Source organism: Ambystoma mexicanum, chromosome 2q (assembly GCF_040938575.1).
Source record: "Ambystoma mexicanum isolate Mex_15411 chromosome 2q, UKY_AmexF1_1, whole genome shotgun sequence".
In the NCBI taxonomy this organism is placed as follows: Eukaryota; Metazoa; Chordata; class Amphibia; order Caudata; family Ambystomatidae; genus Ambystoma; species Ambystoma mexicanum.
This window is the reverse complement of record NC_090924.1, coordinates 60866735-60886049: the sequence shown is the minus strand read 5'-3', so window position 1 is coordinate 60886049 and position 19315 is coordinate 60866735. Positions and strand designations below refer to the sequence as shown.

Here is a 19315-nt window from a genome sequence, read left to right as displayed (position 1 = left end):
ACTTCTTCCACCAGCTTGTCCCAGAGGCACACATAGAGTAACCAAAAAAGCCTCTTGAGTGTTAGTATAAGGCCAAAGAAAGTTTACCCCACAGTACTGCTTTGTATGTTGTATTGTACAATGATAAAAAGTTACCAAAGTGAAAAGTTACCAAAATGGGTTACAAAGTAACAAGACTAAGGGAAATAATGTTTCCCAAAATGGACAGCTTGAAGGACATCAGTTTCCCCATGCCAAAATGAGCAAAAGCCAGTGTTGTGAAGCTTAAGGTTTCACTGCACTGCAAAAAGAGCAGGTTGGAATCAAAAATAAAAGCAAATGGTTTAGGGGTTCATAGAAATGGAAGGAAAGGTGCAGTAAAGAGGAATTTTTGCTAACAGAAGGCCAAACTAAAATATGGCTAAAGAACAAGCAAAACAACTCGATGCACCACTATCTTTGGCTTCTAGCCACCTTTAGTAACCATTCATGATGCAAAAGCGCACAAGTAAAATAAAGTAAGAACGGCAAACGTTACTGCAGCCACCAGCTTATTTAGGCACATAAAGTGACCAAACACCCAAAAGATATAAAGTTATGATACAGAGTATCCCCATTGCGTTGCACAGTAAGCTGCTGTGTGCAGTTGCAAAAATACAAAGAGAAACAGTTTCTCAGTACTGACAGTCTGAAAGACCAGTCAGTTTCCCCATAACAATGAGCAAAAAGGAAGGGAAAGGAAGTGAAGCTGAAGGCTTACTTCCCTTCAAAAAGTCAAGGCCGGTTATAAAATGAGCAGAAAGGGTGGCCGATTGAAATCGGTGGCTATAAAGGTGCAAAAGAGAACATCTTTACTAATGCTGCTGGTGCCAAGTCTTCTGCGAATAAGAGCAGTCTGTTAACCTGGGGACAACCCTTGCAACTGACCAGCGCCAACTCCAGTGAAGTCCCAGTTAAGCCATGCTCTTCCTCCTGATTTCAAGAAGACCCTTATTGGCTCGACCACTGGACTGGTGCAAACCAGTCTGAACCCCTGTTTGAGTATCTGTGCCTTCTGAGCCTTCAAAAATCTCCATCTTCCACTTGTGCATCAAGACTTGTGCTTCCACATTTTTTACCTTCTCACATTAACAGAAGCTGTTCAGGTCGTGGTTTGCTTGTTCCTGAAAGATTGTATGCCGCCACCTCACTGCAGTGACTCCCATTGCAATCAGTGACGCGCCTTTAAACACTTGTGTATAGGCGCGTTACAAATGTCGTATCGTATCAGTCTTCGCATTCTAGTGGTGTCATTGGGCAGCTTGCACTGAGAAATATTCATTGTTCCTTTGAGTGTTCACCTGGAAGGTGTTGAACTGATTGCTAAGCACTCTGACCAACAAACTAAGTTCCTCACCAAATGTTGATCTCTGCACCTTCAACATTTTTGCCTTCTCGACCAGACCAGGCACAAAAGATGTTGTCCCTAATGGACTCAGGAACCTCAGCAGTTGTCTGGAGAAATCTGACTAGACCAGACCAGGCACAAAAGATGTTGTCCCCAATGGACTCAGGAACCTCAGCAGTTGTCTGGAGAAATCTGACTACGTTGGGGAGGGGGTATAGAGTTGGAGAGTCATGGGGGCTTGGGTCGAGTTAACATACCTGTTAATTTTCCCCCCATTCTATATAGGTTTACATGAGTGCCATATCCTGTCCCTAAACTACTCTTTGCTGACTTTTGTAGGTGGAGGCCTAGTCAAGTATTCCTTGCTTGGTGGAGGAGTGAGAACTTTAAGAGTTGCCTTGTGCATGGGTTCAAAGGGTGACCCCATGAGCCTGGTGAGTACCACATTTAGATCCCAGCCGGGAGCTGGGTTTGCTATTGGAGGGTGTATTCTCTTTACCCCTTCCATGAAGGCTTTGATTACTGGGATCTTCCACCACGATACTTTGAGTTGTGAAGTGGTGTAAGCAGAAAGCGCTGCCAGGTGTACTTTAATAGAATTGAATACTAGACCCGAGTCCAGTAAATGGGTCAGGTACAGAATAATTTGTGTGGGAGAGCAGTCAACGGGGTTGATACTCTTCCCTCTACACCAGATGACAAATCTTTTCCATTTGCTAGAATAGCAGTGACGAGTGTTGGGCTTTCTGGCCTCTCTGAGGATGTCCATGCACCTCTGTGGAAGTTGTAAATGTCCAAATTCTATGACCTCAGGAGCCAGGCTGCTAAGTTCATGGTCTGAGGGCATGGGTGCAGTGTCCTACCCCTGTCTTGTGACAGCATGTTGTACGGGCAGGGCAGTTTCACTGGAGGAGATAGAGACATCTCCAACAAGTGAGCGAACCATGGCTGTCGGGCCCACATAGGGGCCACCAGTATCATGGTAACTTGTTCCTGGTGCATCTTGTGCACTATCTTGTTGAGAAGGGGAGTTGGGGGGGAAAGCGTAAACAAATTTCCCTGACCATGGAATCGATAGACCGTTCCCCTTGGACTGGTTCTGGGGGTACCTGGAGGCGTAATCTTGGCATTGAGAGTTTTCCAGAGTTGCGAACAGGTCTATTTCTGGGAAACCCCACTGTGTGAAGACGTCGAAGACGATGTCTTCTTGTAACCGCCATTCGTACTCTACGGGCAGGGGGAAGTCTCTGCTGAGTTCGTCTGCTAGCAGATTGAGTTCCCCTGGTACATGTTGTGATAGTAGGAACATGTTGTGTTTGAGAGCCCACTTCCAGATGTTCTGGGACAGCTTGGACAGTCCTGGAGAGTGAGTGCCCCCTTTCTTGTTGAGGTAGTACATGGCTGTGGTGCTGTCTGTGAGGACCATCACTGTCTTTCCTTGTAGGTGTTCCTGAAAGGCTTTCAGTGCTTTGAACACCGCTAGTAGTTCCAGCAGGTTTATATGCTTGGATGCTAATCTCGGAGTCCACGCTCCGTGAGCAGTGTGATGGGATAGGTGAGCCCCCCATCCTCTAAGGGATGTGTCTGTGGTTAGAGTGGCTTCCACTGCGGGTGTGGCAAAAGTTTTCCCTAATAACAGGTTTTCTTTTGTCCACCACCGTAGTGAGAGAACCAAGGCCTGCGAGACCACCACTAGATCGTTCCATTGTCCGCTGGCCTGACACCACTGGCTGTTGAGCCACTCTTGCATTGGGTGCATGCGCAGGCGCGCGTGAGGTACCAAATAAATACATGACGCCATCATTCCTAGCAAGCGCATTGCTTTGCGTACCGTCACCTCTCGACCTGCCACATAATGGGGGATCTGAAACAGCATGTTTTGGACCCTCTCGTTGGAGGGGAAGACGAGGCCGTCCTTTGTTCGAATTGGAGCCCCTAGGAATTGTTTGATTTGGCTGGGGTCTAAGCTGGACTTCTTTTCGTTGATGGAGAAGCCCAGTTGGAACAAAAGGTCTACAGTCTTTTGGGTATTGGAGAAGCATGTTTCGTAAGAATCCCCTGTTATGAGCCAGTCGTCGAGGTAAGGGTATACCGGGATGGATAACCTGCGCAGGTGGGCCACTGCCAGTACTTTCGTGAATACCCTTGGTGCAGATGCTATCCCGAAGATTAGTACTCTGAACTGGTAGTGTTTGTTCTCTATCTTGAACCTGAGGTATTTTCTGTGCGCTGGCAACATTAAAATATGAAAGTATGCATCTTTCATGTCCAGTGTTGTCATGTAATCCCCCTGTGATAACAGTGGGATTACTTCCTGCAAGGTCATCATATGAAACTTTTGGGGTTTGACAAACTTGTTCGCTGGGCACAGATCTAATACAGGGCGCATGGTTAAGTCCTTTTTGGGTACAAGGAAGTACACTGAATAAATACCTTCTATTACCTGAGATAGGGGGACAGCCTCTATAGCTTCTTTTTTCAGTAGCTCTTCTACTTCTTGTAGAAGAATGGTGAGGTGTTCCGGTGTTATGCGTCGGTTCCGTGGGGGTCTGTACTTCGGGGAACCGTTGAATTCGATGCAGTATCCGTGGGCTATGGTGGATAATACCCAGCGGTCTGACGATATTCCCTCCCATGCTGAAAGGAACGATGTTAGCCGGCCCCCGACCGGTGATGCATGGGAGGGGACCCGAATCTTCGGGTCATTTGTTGGTATTGGGCGTGGAACCTTTGGGACTGGAGCCGCGACCTCTTCCCCTGCCACGGCGTTGGCCTCTTTGACTGAACTGGGTGTTGTTACCCTGGTTAGAGGGCCAGTTGGTAGCAGAGTAAAATTGCTGTTGGTTTTGCTGCTGGCGCTGGCCACGAAAGGAGTGTCTATTGCCATAGCCGCGTCTGTTAGGGGGCCTAGAAATTTGGTCAAGAGTTTTGATGGTAGCAAACTCTTTCTTCGCATGTTCTAGGGCCTCATCAACTGCTTTCCCAAACAGATGTGTTTCTTCTATGGGCTTATTTATCAGGGAAGCCTGGGTTTCCGGTTTAAATCCCGAATTGCGCAGCCAGACATGGCGTTTGAGAAGTGTTCCCTGAACCAGGGAACGGCCAGCCGTCTCTGCGGCATCTAAGGAGTTCTTTACGATGCCCTGGTTTACAAGAGTTCCCTCTGAGATTGTAGCTAACAGGCGTGAACGCAGGGGTTCTGGTGCGTCCTCTGCTTCGCTGCGCAGCTTGCTCCACTGTGCATCTGCGTAGCTAGCTAGTAGGGAATTGTTATTTGCAATCCTAGTTGAAAAGGCGGCGGACGTCGTGATTCTCTTCCCAAGTGCGTAGAGCTTTTTGCCCTCTTTGTCAGGTGGTGCCTCACTAGTGGATAGTGGTACCCCTGCTCTTTTCCTTGTATTAGTAACTACGAGGGAGTCCGGAATAGAATGGCCTCTGATGTACAACGGGTCAGAGGGCGAAGGGCTGAAGAGCTTTTCTATCCGAGGGTTGACCCCTCTGACTAAGGCAGGATTGGAAAGGGAAGGAGTTATTCTTCTCTTTATAGAAGCCAGGAGCAGAATAGACTGACTAACAGGGGCTTTTTCTTTAATAACTTTCTCTACAAAGTCTATGTCAGGAAGAGTCTCCCCTGTGTATATTTCAAAATGCGCTGCTGCCTTGCGCAATAGTGCATTAAGTGAAGGTTGGTCATCTATGGGAGAGGTGTTTCCAATAGGTGAATCATTGGGAGGAGAAGGGTGAAAGACATCAGGGTCTGAGTGCACTGATGGGGATTGCCAAGGCTGCAAGGTAGCTGTATCTTCTTCGAATGCTCCTGCACTAGTGTAAGGATCTTCTTCAAACCCCTCTTCCTCATGTTCTTCCTCTCCACCCAAACACTCATCTTCCTGGAGGTATTGCTCCTCTTCCGTGAGGTCATATACGTCTGTAGAAGGGGGAAACAGCCTAGGAATTTTGACCCTAGGGTCATCCTGGGGCCATTCTCTTAGTCTTTTGGGGGTGGGTTTTGGTTTCCCAAAAACCTTTCCATTTTCTCCATACAAGAATTGAGTCTTTCAAGGGTCTCATGGGGGACCCCTGAATGGTCTAGAGGGGGGAAATCAGTGTTTTCACCTTCAAAACGCTTAGAACGCTCCCACAACGTCGAAGAAAGGTTTGCGTCGCCATCTGAAAAGCCCTCTGGTAGTTCCGAAGTGCCCTTAGATGAAAGGGGCAGTTCCTGGCTACTCTTATGCTTTTTCGGCGTTTCTATAGCTTTTTGTGCGGTATTCGACGTTTGTTTCGTCGTCCGCTTACGTGTGTCTTCGGAAACAATTCTCGCCAGGCTCTCGACAACGAGTTTGTCAGTAGAGGACTCTGGTGTCGACGTTGCCTGCGTTACGCATTGTTCCTCGACGGCCGCTCTATGGAGCGTTACGTCGGATGATTTTGGGGTAGCGCCCATGTTTGATGAAAGCCCAATCGCTGGTCGCGACTGCGTTTGCGGGTGGGGCTTGAGACCCTTACGGTCTGAGGTAGACGCCGGAGTGCCCTGCGTCCCCTTCGGCGCTGATGGATCCTTCGTCTTTGACGAAGAAGAGCCGTGGGTTGTGTGCTTAGGCCTATGGGGTCTGTGTGCGTCCCTGTCGCCGGGGTGTTCATCCCCATGATCGGGGCCGGGGACGGACGTCGAGGAGCGCGAGCGCTCCTTCTGGGGGTTAATGACTTCCGTAACGGACGTCGAGTTATCACCCTCCTCGTCACTTTCTGTAACAGCGGCGGCGGGTGAGGAAACTGACTTCGACATAGCGTAGTCCGCCCACCTCTTAACTTTGCGTTCTTTAAGAGTTCTTGGTTTCAAGAGCTTACAGGCCGCACAGCTGTCCTCCTTATGATCGAGGGGCAAGCAACGATTACAGAGCTTGTGTTTGTCCTTCCAAGTGTATTTGCCCCTACAGCGTGGGCAAAACTTAAAAGGTGTCCTCTCCATAGCTGAGGCAATAATAACTGGTGATAACCCCAAGGGAAAGATAGGGGAGAAAGAAAGACATTCTCAAAGAGAAGATAAAAGTTCGAACCCCCACTCTCCCTACTGTATGTTGGCCGGCGAGGCCAGGCCACGTGTTCGGCAGCGCCGAAGGATCTCCTCCGTCTCTTCCCCTCCGTCGAAAACTTGCTCGGCGGAGAAACAGCTTCACAGCTAACGTCGAGGAGAGGGATCTTTAAGAATATAATAAGTATAATTAAGGACCGAGGTCCGATAGTAAGTATTTGCAATGTCTCTCTAGGAGCTCCGCGTAAGGCGACCAGAAGCTGGGCGGGAAAAAACAATCTGAGGGACCTCGACGCGTGAGGGATTATGGGTACAACGCACGTCACTATAGGGATAGTGTTACAGACACGCCTTGTCGACGTCCCCTTTTCGACTACGAAAAACAAAATGCAATACTCCGCAGTGACCACTGGATGTCGGACCTATGCACAGCATGTGAATCTAAGCAGATACAACCATCAGAAATGCTTTTACGGTAAGTAATGCATTGTCTTACCTTTTTCATCATAACCACAGGCACAGTCCAAATCTCTTTATCATAGTTACTGTTCCAATCCAACAATGTTACCAGATCTCCTACCTAAAGAACCTGCATTTATCGATTCTAAAGAATGTCACACATTTATTACGTTGTGGAGCTATGAATTCTCCTTTTTGTTTGTTAAAAAGTTTTTGTGTGGACGTTAATTTGTGCAGCTGCACTTTTGCGCAGGCAAAAGTACCTGCTGCTTATACTCGACATTAATGAATAACAATACAAAAATTCACATTCCAATACATGTTGTTGAAGGGCAAAAAAGTGTGCAAAAATGTGCAAGTGGAACAGTATTCTAGGCAGCGCAAGTAGCGCTAACAACCAACATGATTAAAGGAGAATTCATATCACCACAATGTAATTTGTGACTTTCTTTAGAATTGATAAATGCAGGTTCTTTAAGTAGGCGACATGGTAACATTGTTGGATTGGGACAGTAATGACAAGTTTACTGTAAGGAATTATTTGTTATATTTAGTTCTCACCCCATTTCCTGACAGCTGGGCACCCTCTCTGTTTAACCAAATCTCTTGATCAACCTACATGTGAAGTGTAACTTTGGAACCGATGACCTTAGGGAACAAGCCTCAAACCAATTTAGGGTGGGACTCATTAAGTGTTAGGCGAGCTATTCTGTAGATATTGTTAGTATCTTTCCTGAATCTCATGCATATAAGTACTTACCATGTGTTTCACTGGTTATTGAAATATATGCTTTCTTCTCCCAAGGGTGAATGCATATATCTGTTTAATCATACGTTAGTGACAATATCTGACTTGAGGATTTATTCAGTGTGTATTTGGAAGATCTTATAAATTATCATTTTCTATTTTTTAACTCTTTTTATTGAAGTTTATGACATACACAACATTCCCTCAACACGCCCCCCCCTCCCCCCCTCATTTAAGAAAACCTCTTTTCATTGGTTTAAAAACTGCAAACTTATATTTCCCCAACTCCCCCCCCACCCCCCAAAGGCAACGGTGCTGAGTTCCTGATCCATTTCCCCATGGACCAATAGCCATAGTCAATAGATTTGTAACAAGAACAGTAGGACTCATATTTTTTCCGTTTCCCCCCTGCCCCCCTGGTGCCAGCCTAACAATATTCTTTGGCCGCTGTTGCCACAGGCTAGTCACTGATGTTTACTGCAGATCCAAAAGCCGCAGACGCTGGGGGCTCCACCCAATGCGAAAGTCCCCCTTAAGGAATACCAATGTTTCTTCGCAGTCCCTTGCGAAGGATTGTAGGTTATTGTTCATGGCATACGTTGCCCATTCAAGTGCCACAATATCCCAGAGTTTCCGCAGTAAGTCCTGCAAGAGGGGGATCTCCATGCTCCTCCATCTCTGCGCTATGACTGTCATAGCTGCGATTGTGAGGATCACCCTCGCTTTCCTTCGAAACCTGGGCTCTCCCTGGGCAGTACCCCCTCTGATTCCCAAGAGAACTTCTACCGGTGGTCTGGTGTTCCCTGGCCCAAACGCCTGCTCCTGGGCATCTCGCACTTCTTGCCAAAAAGGCCTAATTTTCAGGCAGTCCCACCAGATGTGTTGCGCCGTGCCCTCCTGCCCACATCCCCTCCAACAACTCCCTGAGGTACTAGGGTAGATCTCCCAGAGACGGGCTGGTGTATAATGCCACCCAAACAGTACCTTATACCACATTTCCTGTAGTTGGGATGCTTTAACCAGTTTGAGGATGTCCCTCCACAACCTCTCCCACTCTTCTCGCGCCATTTCCCTACCGGGATCCGACTCCACCTCTGCATGTACTGCCATTGGCCCCTGTTTGTTGCCTCGTCCAGAATTTTATATAGGTTAGTTATTAACCCCTTGGACGCATCGTTTGACAGGAGGAATCTTTCAAAACGCGTTTTCTCTCTCGTTGCTGCTTGTTTGTTCGTCGGGTTCAAGACCACCCAATGACGTAATTGCGTGTATCTAAGCCTTTCCCCCATAGTCCCTCTTACACTCCTCGAACGAGAGAACCCTCCGCCCCCGAAACAGATCCCCCAGCCATTTACAGCCTCCCTCTTGCTATCATCTGAAAGCGCCTACTTCCAGCCCAGGGGTAAAATCCCCATTGCCAAATATGTGTGAAGGGGGATGGTAAGGTCGTAAACCCTTTAGTGCCCACCAGCTTATCCCAGTTCTCGGCCATTAATATCGTTATGGTGCTTTCATATAGATGCTTGGGTCTGTTGTTTTGGGAGCCGCAACACCTCCGCCAGGCTGCGATGTGCCACTGCTCTATCCATCTTCACCCACTGTTTATCTTGTGTAATCTCCCCTTCCTGAAGCCACTCTCTAATGACCCGTAGCTGTGCAGCCTCATAGTACTGTTGGAAATTCGGAAATGCCAGTCCCCCCTCTCATCTAGGTGCCATCAGCAGCTGTTTACTAACCCTCGCCTTCTTCCCTTCCCACAGAAACTCTCTAGTTAAGGTTCCCAATTCCCTAAAGAAGCTCGCAGGGACTGCGTGGGGTATTGCCTGGAAGAAATACAGCAGGCGCGGTAGGGTGACCATTTTGACCGCCGCCATTCTGCCCAGCCACGAGACGCGAAGGCCCCTCCACCTACGGTAATCGGACTTAATATCTTTTAACAATGGAGGGTAATTAGCTAGGTACCAGCCTGTCAGGGATGTCGTAATTTTCACTCCGAGATACCTAATGCCACCCGGACTCCAAGTGAATGGAGTAACCGCTCTTAACGCCTCCCGATCCCCCGGGTTTAGGGTCAGGTTCAAGAGTTCCGACTTTCCCACATTTATCTTCAAGCCAGAAGCTGCCCCAAAATCCTCCAACACTGCTCTGCTTACTTGAGTGGATTGGCTTGGGTCTGTCAGTGTGAGCAACATATCAGCAAATGCCGCCACTTTGTAATGCCCCGTATCCCTACCGCCTCCCTAATTGCTTGCATGAGAGGTTCCAGATAGATTGCATAAAGCATCGGGGACAGTGGGCAGCCCTGTTTGGTCCCCCTGCTCAAACTAAAGGGCCTAGACATTGCCCCATTCACTGCTATCCTCATAATTGGCGTCTGGTAGTTGGCCTGCACCATACGTAAGAATGCCCCACCAATGCCCATCTGCTGCATGGTCCTGAAGAGAAAGGACCACTCCACACGGTCAAACGCCTTTTCTGCATCCAGGGACAGGAGGACTGCGCGAGTGTCCGTTCTCTGAGCTTTCTCAACCAGTTGAGCCACCCGTCTGTCGGCCTCTTATGAAACCCGCCTGGTCCAGATGAACCAGATCCGGGAGAAGACCCTCCAGCCTATTAGCCAGAATTTTCGTGAATATCTTGGTGTCAATGTTAATTAACGCTATGGGCCTATATGATGTCCTCTCTTCAGGGTCCTTGTTCGGTTTCAAAATAAGGGTTAGCCTAGCCTCCTCCATGGACGGGGTTATCTTTCCTGTTGACCTAAATGTATTGAAGAAGTGTCAGATGCGGAGTTAATTCAGTTGCGAAGGTCTTATAGTACATCGCAGAGTAGCCATCCGGGCCTGGGGCTTTATTCGGTGGCAGATTACGGATCACTGTCCTCACTTCCTCCTCTGTAATCTCCCTGCTAAGAGATTCCAGTGCCTCCTTCCCTATCCTTTCCATCTCCACCCTGTCCAAAAACTCAACCTGTGTGTCAGCCCTAGGTCCCGGCGACGCATATAGAGACTCGTAAAAGCCTACTAACGCTTCCCGGATCTCCCCCGCCCGCATAACCTGTTCCCCTGGGCCAATTATTAAAGCAGTGATAGCATTCATAGATTGGGCTCCCCTCAAAAGGCGTGCGAGGAGTGCATCGGCCTTGTTAGCGTTGGCATAGTATTTTTGGCGAACTTTCAGCAGTGCCCCCTCAGCCTTTTTGGTTCGAAGGACCTCCAATTACCCCAGGGCTCTGCGATATTCCCTCATAGCCGCTCTAGAGGGGGTTGTACCTGCCTCCTTTCTTGCCTTCTCAACCTCCAACTGCTTTTCCAACGCTTTCAATTGCTTCTCCTCTGTGCCGTTACAGCTATTCCCCCTCAGCGTCGCTTTCAAGACGTCCCATCGCGTCTATTCCCTTGTGTCCCCCCTCTTATTGAGCACAAAGAAATCCTTGATCTTTTCTTCTATTTCTTGCTGGATAATCGGGTCTCTCATAAGATGCTTTGGGTACCTCCAAGTCCACACGCCCCTTTCCCGGCATCCCAGGGGCATCCTCATGGCAACCACTTTATGATCCGCTATACCGATGGGACCTGTCTCTATCTCCCGGATCCGGCCCACGAAGCTCAATGAGACCCAGATATAGTCGATCCTAGATTGAGACCCATGGACCCCTGAAATGAAAGTATAGCCCTCTCCATCCCCCTTCAGTTCCCGCCAGGCGTCCCTCAACCCCACGCTCCTTATTCTTTCTTTAAAAGATCTGCTGACATTACTGCCGCCCCTCCTCTTGTGGGGTCCCCCGACCTCTTTCCCCCTTTACCATGCTATATTGAGGTCACCTAGCAGAATTATTAGCCCCCAGGCCTTGTCCTCCAATATCCGCCTCAAGAACTGCTCCTGACCTGAGTTTGGGGCGTATACCACCGCCAGGGTATATGGTCTATCTTGGTGCATCCCCTTGGCTATAATGTATCTACCCTCCTTGTCCCTTATAATTTCCATGACTCTAAAATCCACTGTATTTTTGATAGCCAAGGCTACCTCCCCAGACTTACTCCTCCCTACGCGTGTAGGATCTGGTCAAACCCCCGCAGTTTTAGACGTCCCTGATCTTTTTGCATAACGTGTGTTTCCTGTAGACCCAAAATATCTGGCCCCTCCTTTCTTGTGAATTGTTCTAATTTTTTCCATTTAAGAGGGGGAGTTCAGCCCCCTCACATTATGTGTTAGCCACTTGAACGCGGATTAACCCTAGCCTGCCCCAAAGTCACCTTACACCCCCCCCTCCTCCTCTCCATCTCCTCGCAGCCATACTCGGCGAACGAAAAGCTCTGCATGCTCCCTCTTGGGTCCCCCTCCACTCCCTCACATGGAGGTAGATCTCTGCGACTCTTAACCATGCTCTTGTACTAAGCCATCGCTGCTTTTCCCACCCCCTCCCAATCCCTCCCCTACCTCTTCCTTCCATAAACGTGCCTTCCCTCACCCATCCCCCCTTCCCCCACCCAGAAGGGCGTGCCCTTCCCGCGCCTCTCACCCCGCGCTCCATGGGCATACCCACCCTTTAGATTCATAGATGGTTACTCCCCCCTTGCCTGTGACTTCCTTCAGTGGCCCACCACCCTTGTGTCGCTTTCCGGCCTACGTACCATCTTGAACTTTCCCTCCCGTACCGTCAGAACGAGACTTACTCCTTTCCTTAGGCGGTTTTCCACTCCATCCCGCCCTCCTTCTCTTTTCCCCCACCGTTGTCCAGGCCCAAGGCTTTGGCCCCGGTCCGCCGGCTACAGGTAGTTTCCCAACTCCAACAGGAGGATCCTCCGGGTCCAGGTGGAGAATGTCCGCTCCTTCCTGCAGCGTGGTTATGCGCTTTTGGCTCCCCTCCCACTCGAACACCAGTCCGAAAGGGAAGGTCCACCTGTACCGAATCCCCCTGGCATTTAGTGGCCTAAGAACCGGACCCATTTGACGCCTCTTTATCAGAGTGCTGCATGACAAGTCCTGGAACAGGGTAATGTAGTGCTCGTTGTACATTATTGGCTCCTGCTTCCGTGCCGCCTGAAGGACTGCCTCCTTTTGGGCATACCTGGTAAACGCCGCAAGGACGTCTCTGGGTCTTGCCGTCGTACCTCTACCCCCTCCCCACCCTGTGTGTGCAATCTAGCTCCAACGTATCCGGGGGAGAATTCCCCAAGATCTTAGCAAAAATGCACTACCTCAGCCCTTATTCTGCTCGACCTCTCTGCAGCCTTTGACACAGTTAGCCATGACACCCTGACCAAATGACTAGAAGACATAGGCATAACTGACACAGCACTATGCTGGACCATATCATTCCTAGCAGACAGGACAGAAACCGTATGGATCAAACCTTTCAAATCCACTCTACGAGTTAACGACTGTGGAGTGCCACAAGGATCCTCACTATCCCCACTATCCCCACTATATTTCAACATCTATCAGACTCCGGTCATCAGAATCTTAAAAAAATACAACATTACGTGTTACAACTACGCGGACGACACTCAGATCATCTACAAAATCGAAGACACTGATGCCAACCATTCAACCCTAATCGACTGTCTAAAAGAAGTCTTCAACTGGATGGATGCCAACAACCTGAAAATCAACCCAGGTAAAACAGAAATCATGATTGTATCCAAAGACCAAGAGAACGAAACCACCATCCCATGACCTACGGAAATGGGAAACGCACCAACACCATCGAAGGTAGTAAAAAATCTGGGAGTCCTAATGGACAACACCCTTAACCTGGAACCACAAATAAATGCAACAGTGAAGAAATGCTTTTTATTCCTCCACAGGGCAAGAAGAATTCTACCGTTACTCTTCTTCACGCACAAAACACTCAGTATTGTCGCCCTAATCATGTCAAAAATCGACTATGCAAACAGCCTCTACCTCGGAATACCAGAATACCTTCTGAAGAAACTGCAACGGATCCAAAATGCGGCAGCAAGACTACTCAAACTATGCAAAAGAGACCACATCACTCCAGCCCTAAAAACACTACAATGGCTCCCAGTAAAACAACGCATCACCTTCAAAACAATGTGCATAACGCACAGGGCAATCGGCGGACAAGGAGCCGAATTCCTACAAAGGAAAATAAGTCTACAAACCAACAAGATTCCTCCGATCAAGCAACTAAATCCGCCTGGAACTCAAACCATACCGTAAGAAAATACTTGGCCGCACCTCCTTCTACCACTTGGCCGCAAAAACCTGGAACAACTTCCCAAAAGAAATAAGAAACACTGAAGATCACCTAAAATTCAGGAAATCACTAAAAACCTGGCTCTTCAACACCACAGACTAAATCTGGAAACCAAAACCGGAAAAAGGACGACTAACCCGGAAAGGACACGGACATCCCCGACCTGAGAGGGTAGCTCCCACGACACCTGGATGGGTGACTCCAGATAGATTGGAACACAGGCAGCACGCACAGAGACTGAGTCAACTATCCCAGACAATCCCACCAACACTTTCGCCCGCCCCCTTAGTTACCGCCAGGAACCACAGTAGCGTGGAATTGTCGGATATTGGCTATCACCACACTACCTCAGAGGCTGACATAGGCAGATAGGCAGGTGCACTGGCCACAGGAGTAGGAAGGGAGGATAAGGAGAGCTATGAGAGAGCATGTTAGAGGTGGGGGCCAGAGGAGTAAGGAACCCTGTCTACCAATCGGACCCAGATCAGGACAGAGCCGCATCAGGGGAGACTACGCAAGCCGAGCGCCTCAATTCAGGATAGAGACGCAAACTAACCAACCCTACTAACAATCTCCCTTTCTGCATACACCTCTCAAACTCCAAACCAAACACAACCAAAACCTACAGCACAGCAAACCGCACTAACTTCACTACATTGCAACAACAAAACAAAAACACACAGTCTTGCACAACAGTACACGACGACTGCCGGTCGCAAACACCCCAGGCCCAGCCAACGGACCCACCGGGCTGAGGCCGCCAACAGCACATCACTGCTCTCTTGCACTTTTCCTGCTTCTTCCCACTAACTCAACCTCCCCTCCTCTTTCAGAGCCGCCAGAGCGCTAGGGGACCACTCCGGTGGTGATAGTGCGCGGTACAAATGTCCTTTAACATTAACATCCCTGTCCTGAACAGTTTCCGGTAGCATTTTGATCCTTATATTAATCCTTCGGGATCTGTTTTCCATGTCCTCCAATTGAATCTCCAGGTTTTGCGTGGCTACATCGAGTCTTTCAATTGCCTCACTGTTGGCTGATACTTCTTTATCTGTTTCCTGCAAGCCCCTTTCCAGGAGGTCCTTTCGTTCCCCCAGCTGCCGCAGTTCCTGCTTAATTTCCCCCGTAGCCGAGTTAAGGTCTGCACGCAGGAGCTGAAATTGTTCCTGGAATGTTTTAGTTAGGCTAGTTTACAGTGTGGACATCTCCCCCCTAAAGTCCTGCCTCGAGAGCATATCTGAATTCCCCCACACCGATGGTGGACCAGCTCCATCCGAACAGTCTCTTGCGCCCAAGGCTGCCTCCCTCACCTCTTGCATCGGCCACATCGTGGGGAGGGTGCCTGGGGCATCCCCTGGAGTCTGCGGCGCTCTCCCGCCCTTTCCTTTGTTTTTCGGGGCTATCCCAGGCGCGCTCAGCTCGCTTAAAATTAGCCCTTGGGCACCACTGACCTCCTCTGCAAGGCTTGAGGCGGCCCCTCCGCAGACCTTTTGCCCAATGCCTTAGTCCAATGGCTCCCACGTCCTCCTCCCTGTCGTGCGGGCCCTTCTTCAAACTCACAGGATAGCAGGTGCAGTCTGCCCACACTCTCCTTGGAGGGCACCCTCCTCGGGACACTGAAGATCCCCTGCGCCCGGCCTCTCCTCCCCACAGGCCGCTGGTGATTTCTACTGCCTATCCGCCTAACGGGGCCAAGGCTGAACAGTCCCCCCAGATGTCTCCTGACACAAGCTGCGTTACAGGCCTTTCCCCCACCTCCTGGCCTGCCTCCCTGCTCTGTACCTTCAAACTTTGACGTATCTCCCACTCTGGGTGCCGGGTCCTCTCTGCTGCCACTGTGAGCCTCTCCTGGGCCGGTTCCTTCAAGCCCTCCAGGGCTGGCCCCTCCACTACACGCTCTCACTGGTGCCCTTCTCCTCGCTGCCTCCGGAGGGCCACTCCCTCCTCCAAGGCAGGCCCCACTCGCGGGAGGCACCGGGCCTCTGCTCTGCGGCCGTCCACCACTGGCACTGCCGCCCTCCGCAGCCACCTCCCTTCTCCCGGGGGCGGGCCCCCTCCCCTCAGCTTCACAATGCTCCGACTGAGCTGATGGCCCGGCGCCGCGCCACTTTTGCCACGGCCCCTCCTCTCCGCCCGCCCGAGCGGTTCGGGGGCCCACCAACCTGGGTCTCAGCTGCCTCCTCACTCCTAGTCTGCTCCCGCAGGGAGAGCGCCGCAGCCACGCCGCCAAGCCGCCACGGGGCAAAGCGGCCGCCACACAGCCCCTGCAGACCAGGCGCAGGGTAGTCCCCGCCGCAGCCCCTCCTCCTGCGGCGATCTGCACAACTGCTCAGCCTCCCCCAGGCCCCGGCTGGTGGCCCGCTCCGTAGCGGCTTTCACAACGGGGAAGTCTCGGCCCAGATCCAAGCTCCGTTAGGGGCCCCAGAAACACCAGTGCTCCCCTGCCTCCTCCGCCGGTGTTTCTCCAAGCCCAGTTGCCGGGTGGTGGACAAATCCCAGGTCCGGGGCTGGGGAGCTCCGCCAGTGCGACTACTCCCTGCAGGCGGCCATCTTGAATCCATTTTCTATTTTTATACTAATCGGTGTAACTTGAATTATTAGTTGTGATCTGCATGGAGTCCTTGTAGCCCTACAGCACTCTTGCAGCCCTAATGAGACCAAGCCTTGTTACTCTGCTACCTTACCTTGATTGGATTTGGGCACTCCTCAGTGTCTCCCAGTTCACCATAATAGATTTCTCTCCCAAAGTCCATCCCCACGGTAGATTTGGAGAATCCATCCCAACACTGGCTGGATTAGATGTGCTAATTGACACATTTAAAATGGGAGCCAAACATTGTACTCTACACAAACTGACTGGGGAAATCTTCAATATAAAGTGAAGGTATTTAACCCATCTTGTTTGAACTCCTCCACCCCTTAGTCTGGTAATGAGCGTCAAAGCTCAGTGGGCCCTGGATAAGTTCAGTCTGTTTTATGCATTACGCACAAACCTTCCGATCCAGTGGGGTCCTGTATGCTACTGATTCTTTCATAGAAGACAAAATGCTTTGTTGTCGTCCCATCTGAAAGGTGCATTATATGCTTCTGATCAGGTCACTTTCATTGGTGTGATTGAGTCTTGAATGCGCTCACTAATTTTGGGCCAAAAGCCATTTTTCCTGATTTAAAAAAATCTGTGTCAGTTAATGTTTTCCCTAATGTTCTTTGTCGGAAGAGGGTCTCCAAACCCTTGACGTCTGCCATGCCTTCTGGATCAACCCAGACAGAACACAGAAGCTACATCCTGAAGTCCAACTGTTAGTTGCCTATGGTGGTTCAAATACAGGAAAGCCTCCTCTTGCCCAACCCTCCCGCTGTGGTTAATATTCTTTAGTTTCCTACATGGCTACCCTTTACCCATTTGTGCCAGACCTTTTCTTAGTTTTTCCAGGGAATCTCATCTTTTTGAGGATTACACAGAAGCTGGGACAATGTTATATACAGTTAGCTATATGGTAACCACTTTTCTTGGTACATGGTGCTCTACTGCAAACCACCCTCCTGCCAGCATATCTGCCACCTAATTGACATTTCATGGATACTTAAGGGTTCTTGCGTGGGAGTGCCAACTTGAAAGTGGAGTTGTGCCTCTTTGCTGACCTAAACATGGCAGGCAACTGCATTCTAATAGTTTTAAAAGCTTGACAAACCATTTCCAATCCTGCCAGACGTTTACATTGGTTTGGATAAAGGAGTGCATCATGGACTCCTGAATAACAGAATCCCTGTAAGGGTAACTTTATTATTGTTTACCTGTTTATTTCTAGTTTGCCCTTTATTAGGTCGCCACACCAGATCTGGACATGAATAATCCAAATTCTTCAAAGTAGGAAAATAAAAATGTACCCTTTCCTTTTTAAAATAATCATTACAACAGTTTAAATGTGTTATTTTCTTGGTTACAGTTTCTTGCTTCTTTTTTCAGATGGACCCTTGCCGAATGTGCCTGGTATAAACCGGATGCAGTCCAGTCCAGGTACTGACTTTAATTTTTACACATATGGATGTGTTGACTCTTTGCTTTCTGGCTCTGTGTTGTATGAGATAATAACATTTTGAGCGGTCATGAATGGGTTCACCTGGTGCACTACAGAGTCTCTACTACCTCGTTGCTCCTCGAGCACCAATCTTACCTCCATGACGAGGGATTTGAAAGGGGAACTGAAGGAGTAGCACCTGCAGACAATTGGATGGTAAACACAAAACCTTTAATACCTCTATTTCCCACCCTTGCTAACTGTGATCCTACCCATCACCTGAAACCATGAACTATCTTTATGGTTCTCCTGTCACATATATTTGGAAGAGGCGGATGTGTGCTTGCAGCCTAATTTTATTATCAGATGGTGTTTATTTAGGATATGTATTCATAAGACAATGATTAACGTATACAATATGAATTAACACATTCCAATATTATTACTAGATGGTTGAATACAACCAGATGACACTGATTACTTGCATATACATAAAATCAATTCTGATAGGAATTTCCAAAATTATACAAAGTTTCATTTGATATATCAATTAATTAAATGAATAACATTCCTTCAAGTTGAAAAGCGTCACTGTATATGCCAGAGTAGCCTGCTGCCAGGAAATCCTTGTCTTAAACCTAATAACCAAATCCCTCCATGAACATCCTGGACCTTAACTTAATATCCAGTGTAAAATACCCAAGCAGTTGTAACCACATGCTTTGCACAGGCCGACAGCTAGTGGTTGCTGCAGAGCATTGCCCATGAAGTTTTCAAAGTTCGAAAAGGGACTTCAACGGGGTGTGTCTGTAATTCTATACCTAGTGTGATGTCCACTGTACCCATGCATCAAGGTCCTTCAGATTATTTGTTTCTGCCATTGTGGGTAGTTGTGTAATCGCGGAGTTCCGTAGCAAAAGCTACTGTGGAGTTAATTATCTCTCTATCTTACTTTTCGGTTACCATTCGCATCTTCTGGACGGCTATCCTTCCAAATCATCTTGATGGCTGATTTTCAGAGACCGAGACAGACGTTCTTTCCGACAACAGGCTTCGTCCTACACCTGGCTTTGGCCTACTAGTATGGAGAGTCAAGGGCGGGGCTGATCGCTTTTCTATCTAGAGAATGCCTGCCCCCATTCTTAGTCTGTACTGTTCTTGTCCCGCTGCCTTTTTCTCAACATTTCACCATGGAGCATACTCTGTTTAAATTTTGCCTGAAGTGCAATCAAAAGTTCCAATGGAAAGACATCCATAGAGTGTATAACCACTGCCTACCCGCGATCACCTAGTGTCCCACTGTACATCTTGCAAGCTTTTTAGACCTAAAACCCTTAAAGAGTGCTGAACGAGGCAGTGGATGGCACACGCCATGATGGTGGAGTCGGAGACCGCCACAGGACTCTTCGAATCAGACCAAGAGGCCATGGCAGCAGAGGCTCCGATTCGAAGCCCGAAGACACCA

General features: G+C 49.0%; 1 protein-coding gene across 3 annotated transcripts in view; it reads left to right on the top strand.

Annotated features, from left to right (window-relative positions):
* CREBBP (CREB binding protein) overlaps positions 1-19315 on the top strand; it is a 2841012-nt gene that overhangs the window by 1192051 nt on the left and 1629646 nt on the right. For all 3 annotated transcript variants that reach the window (XM_069646824.1, XM_069646825.1, XM_069646823.1), the window contains exon 11: positions 17799-17849. In XM_069646824.1, coding sequence (XP_069502925.1) covers positions 17799-17849 — 51 coding nt within the window. The remainder of the gene's footprint in view (positions 1-17798; positions 17850-19315) is intronic.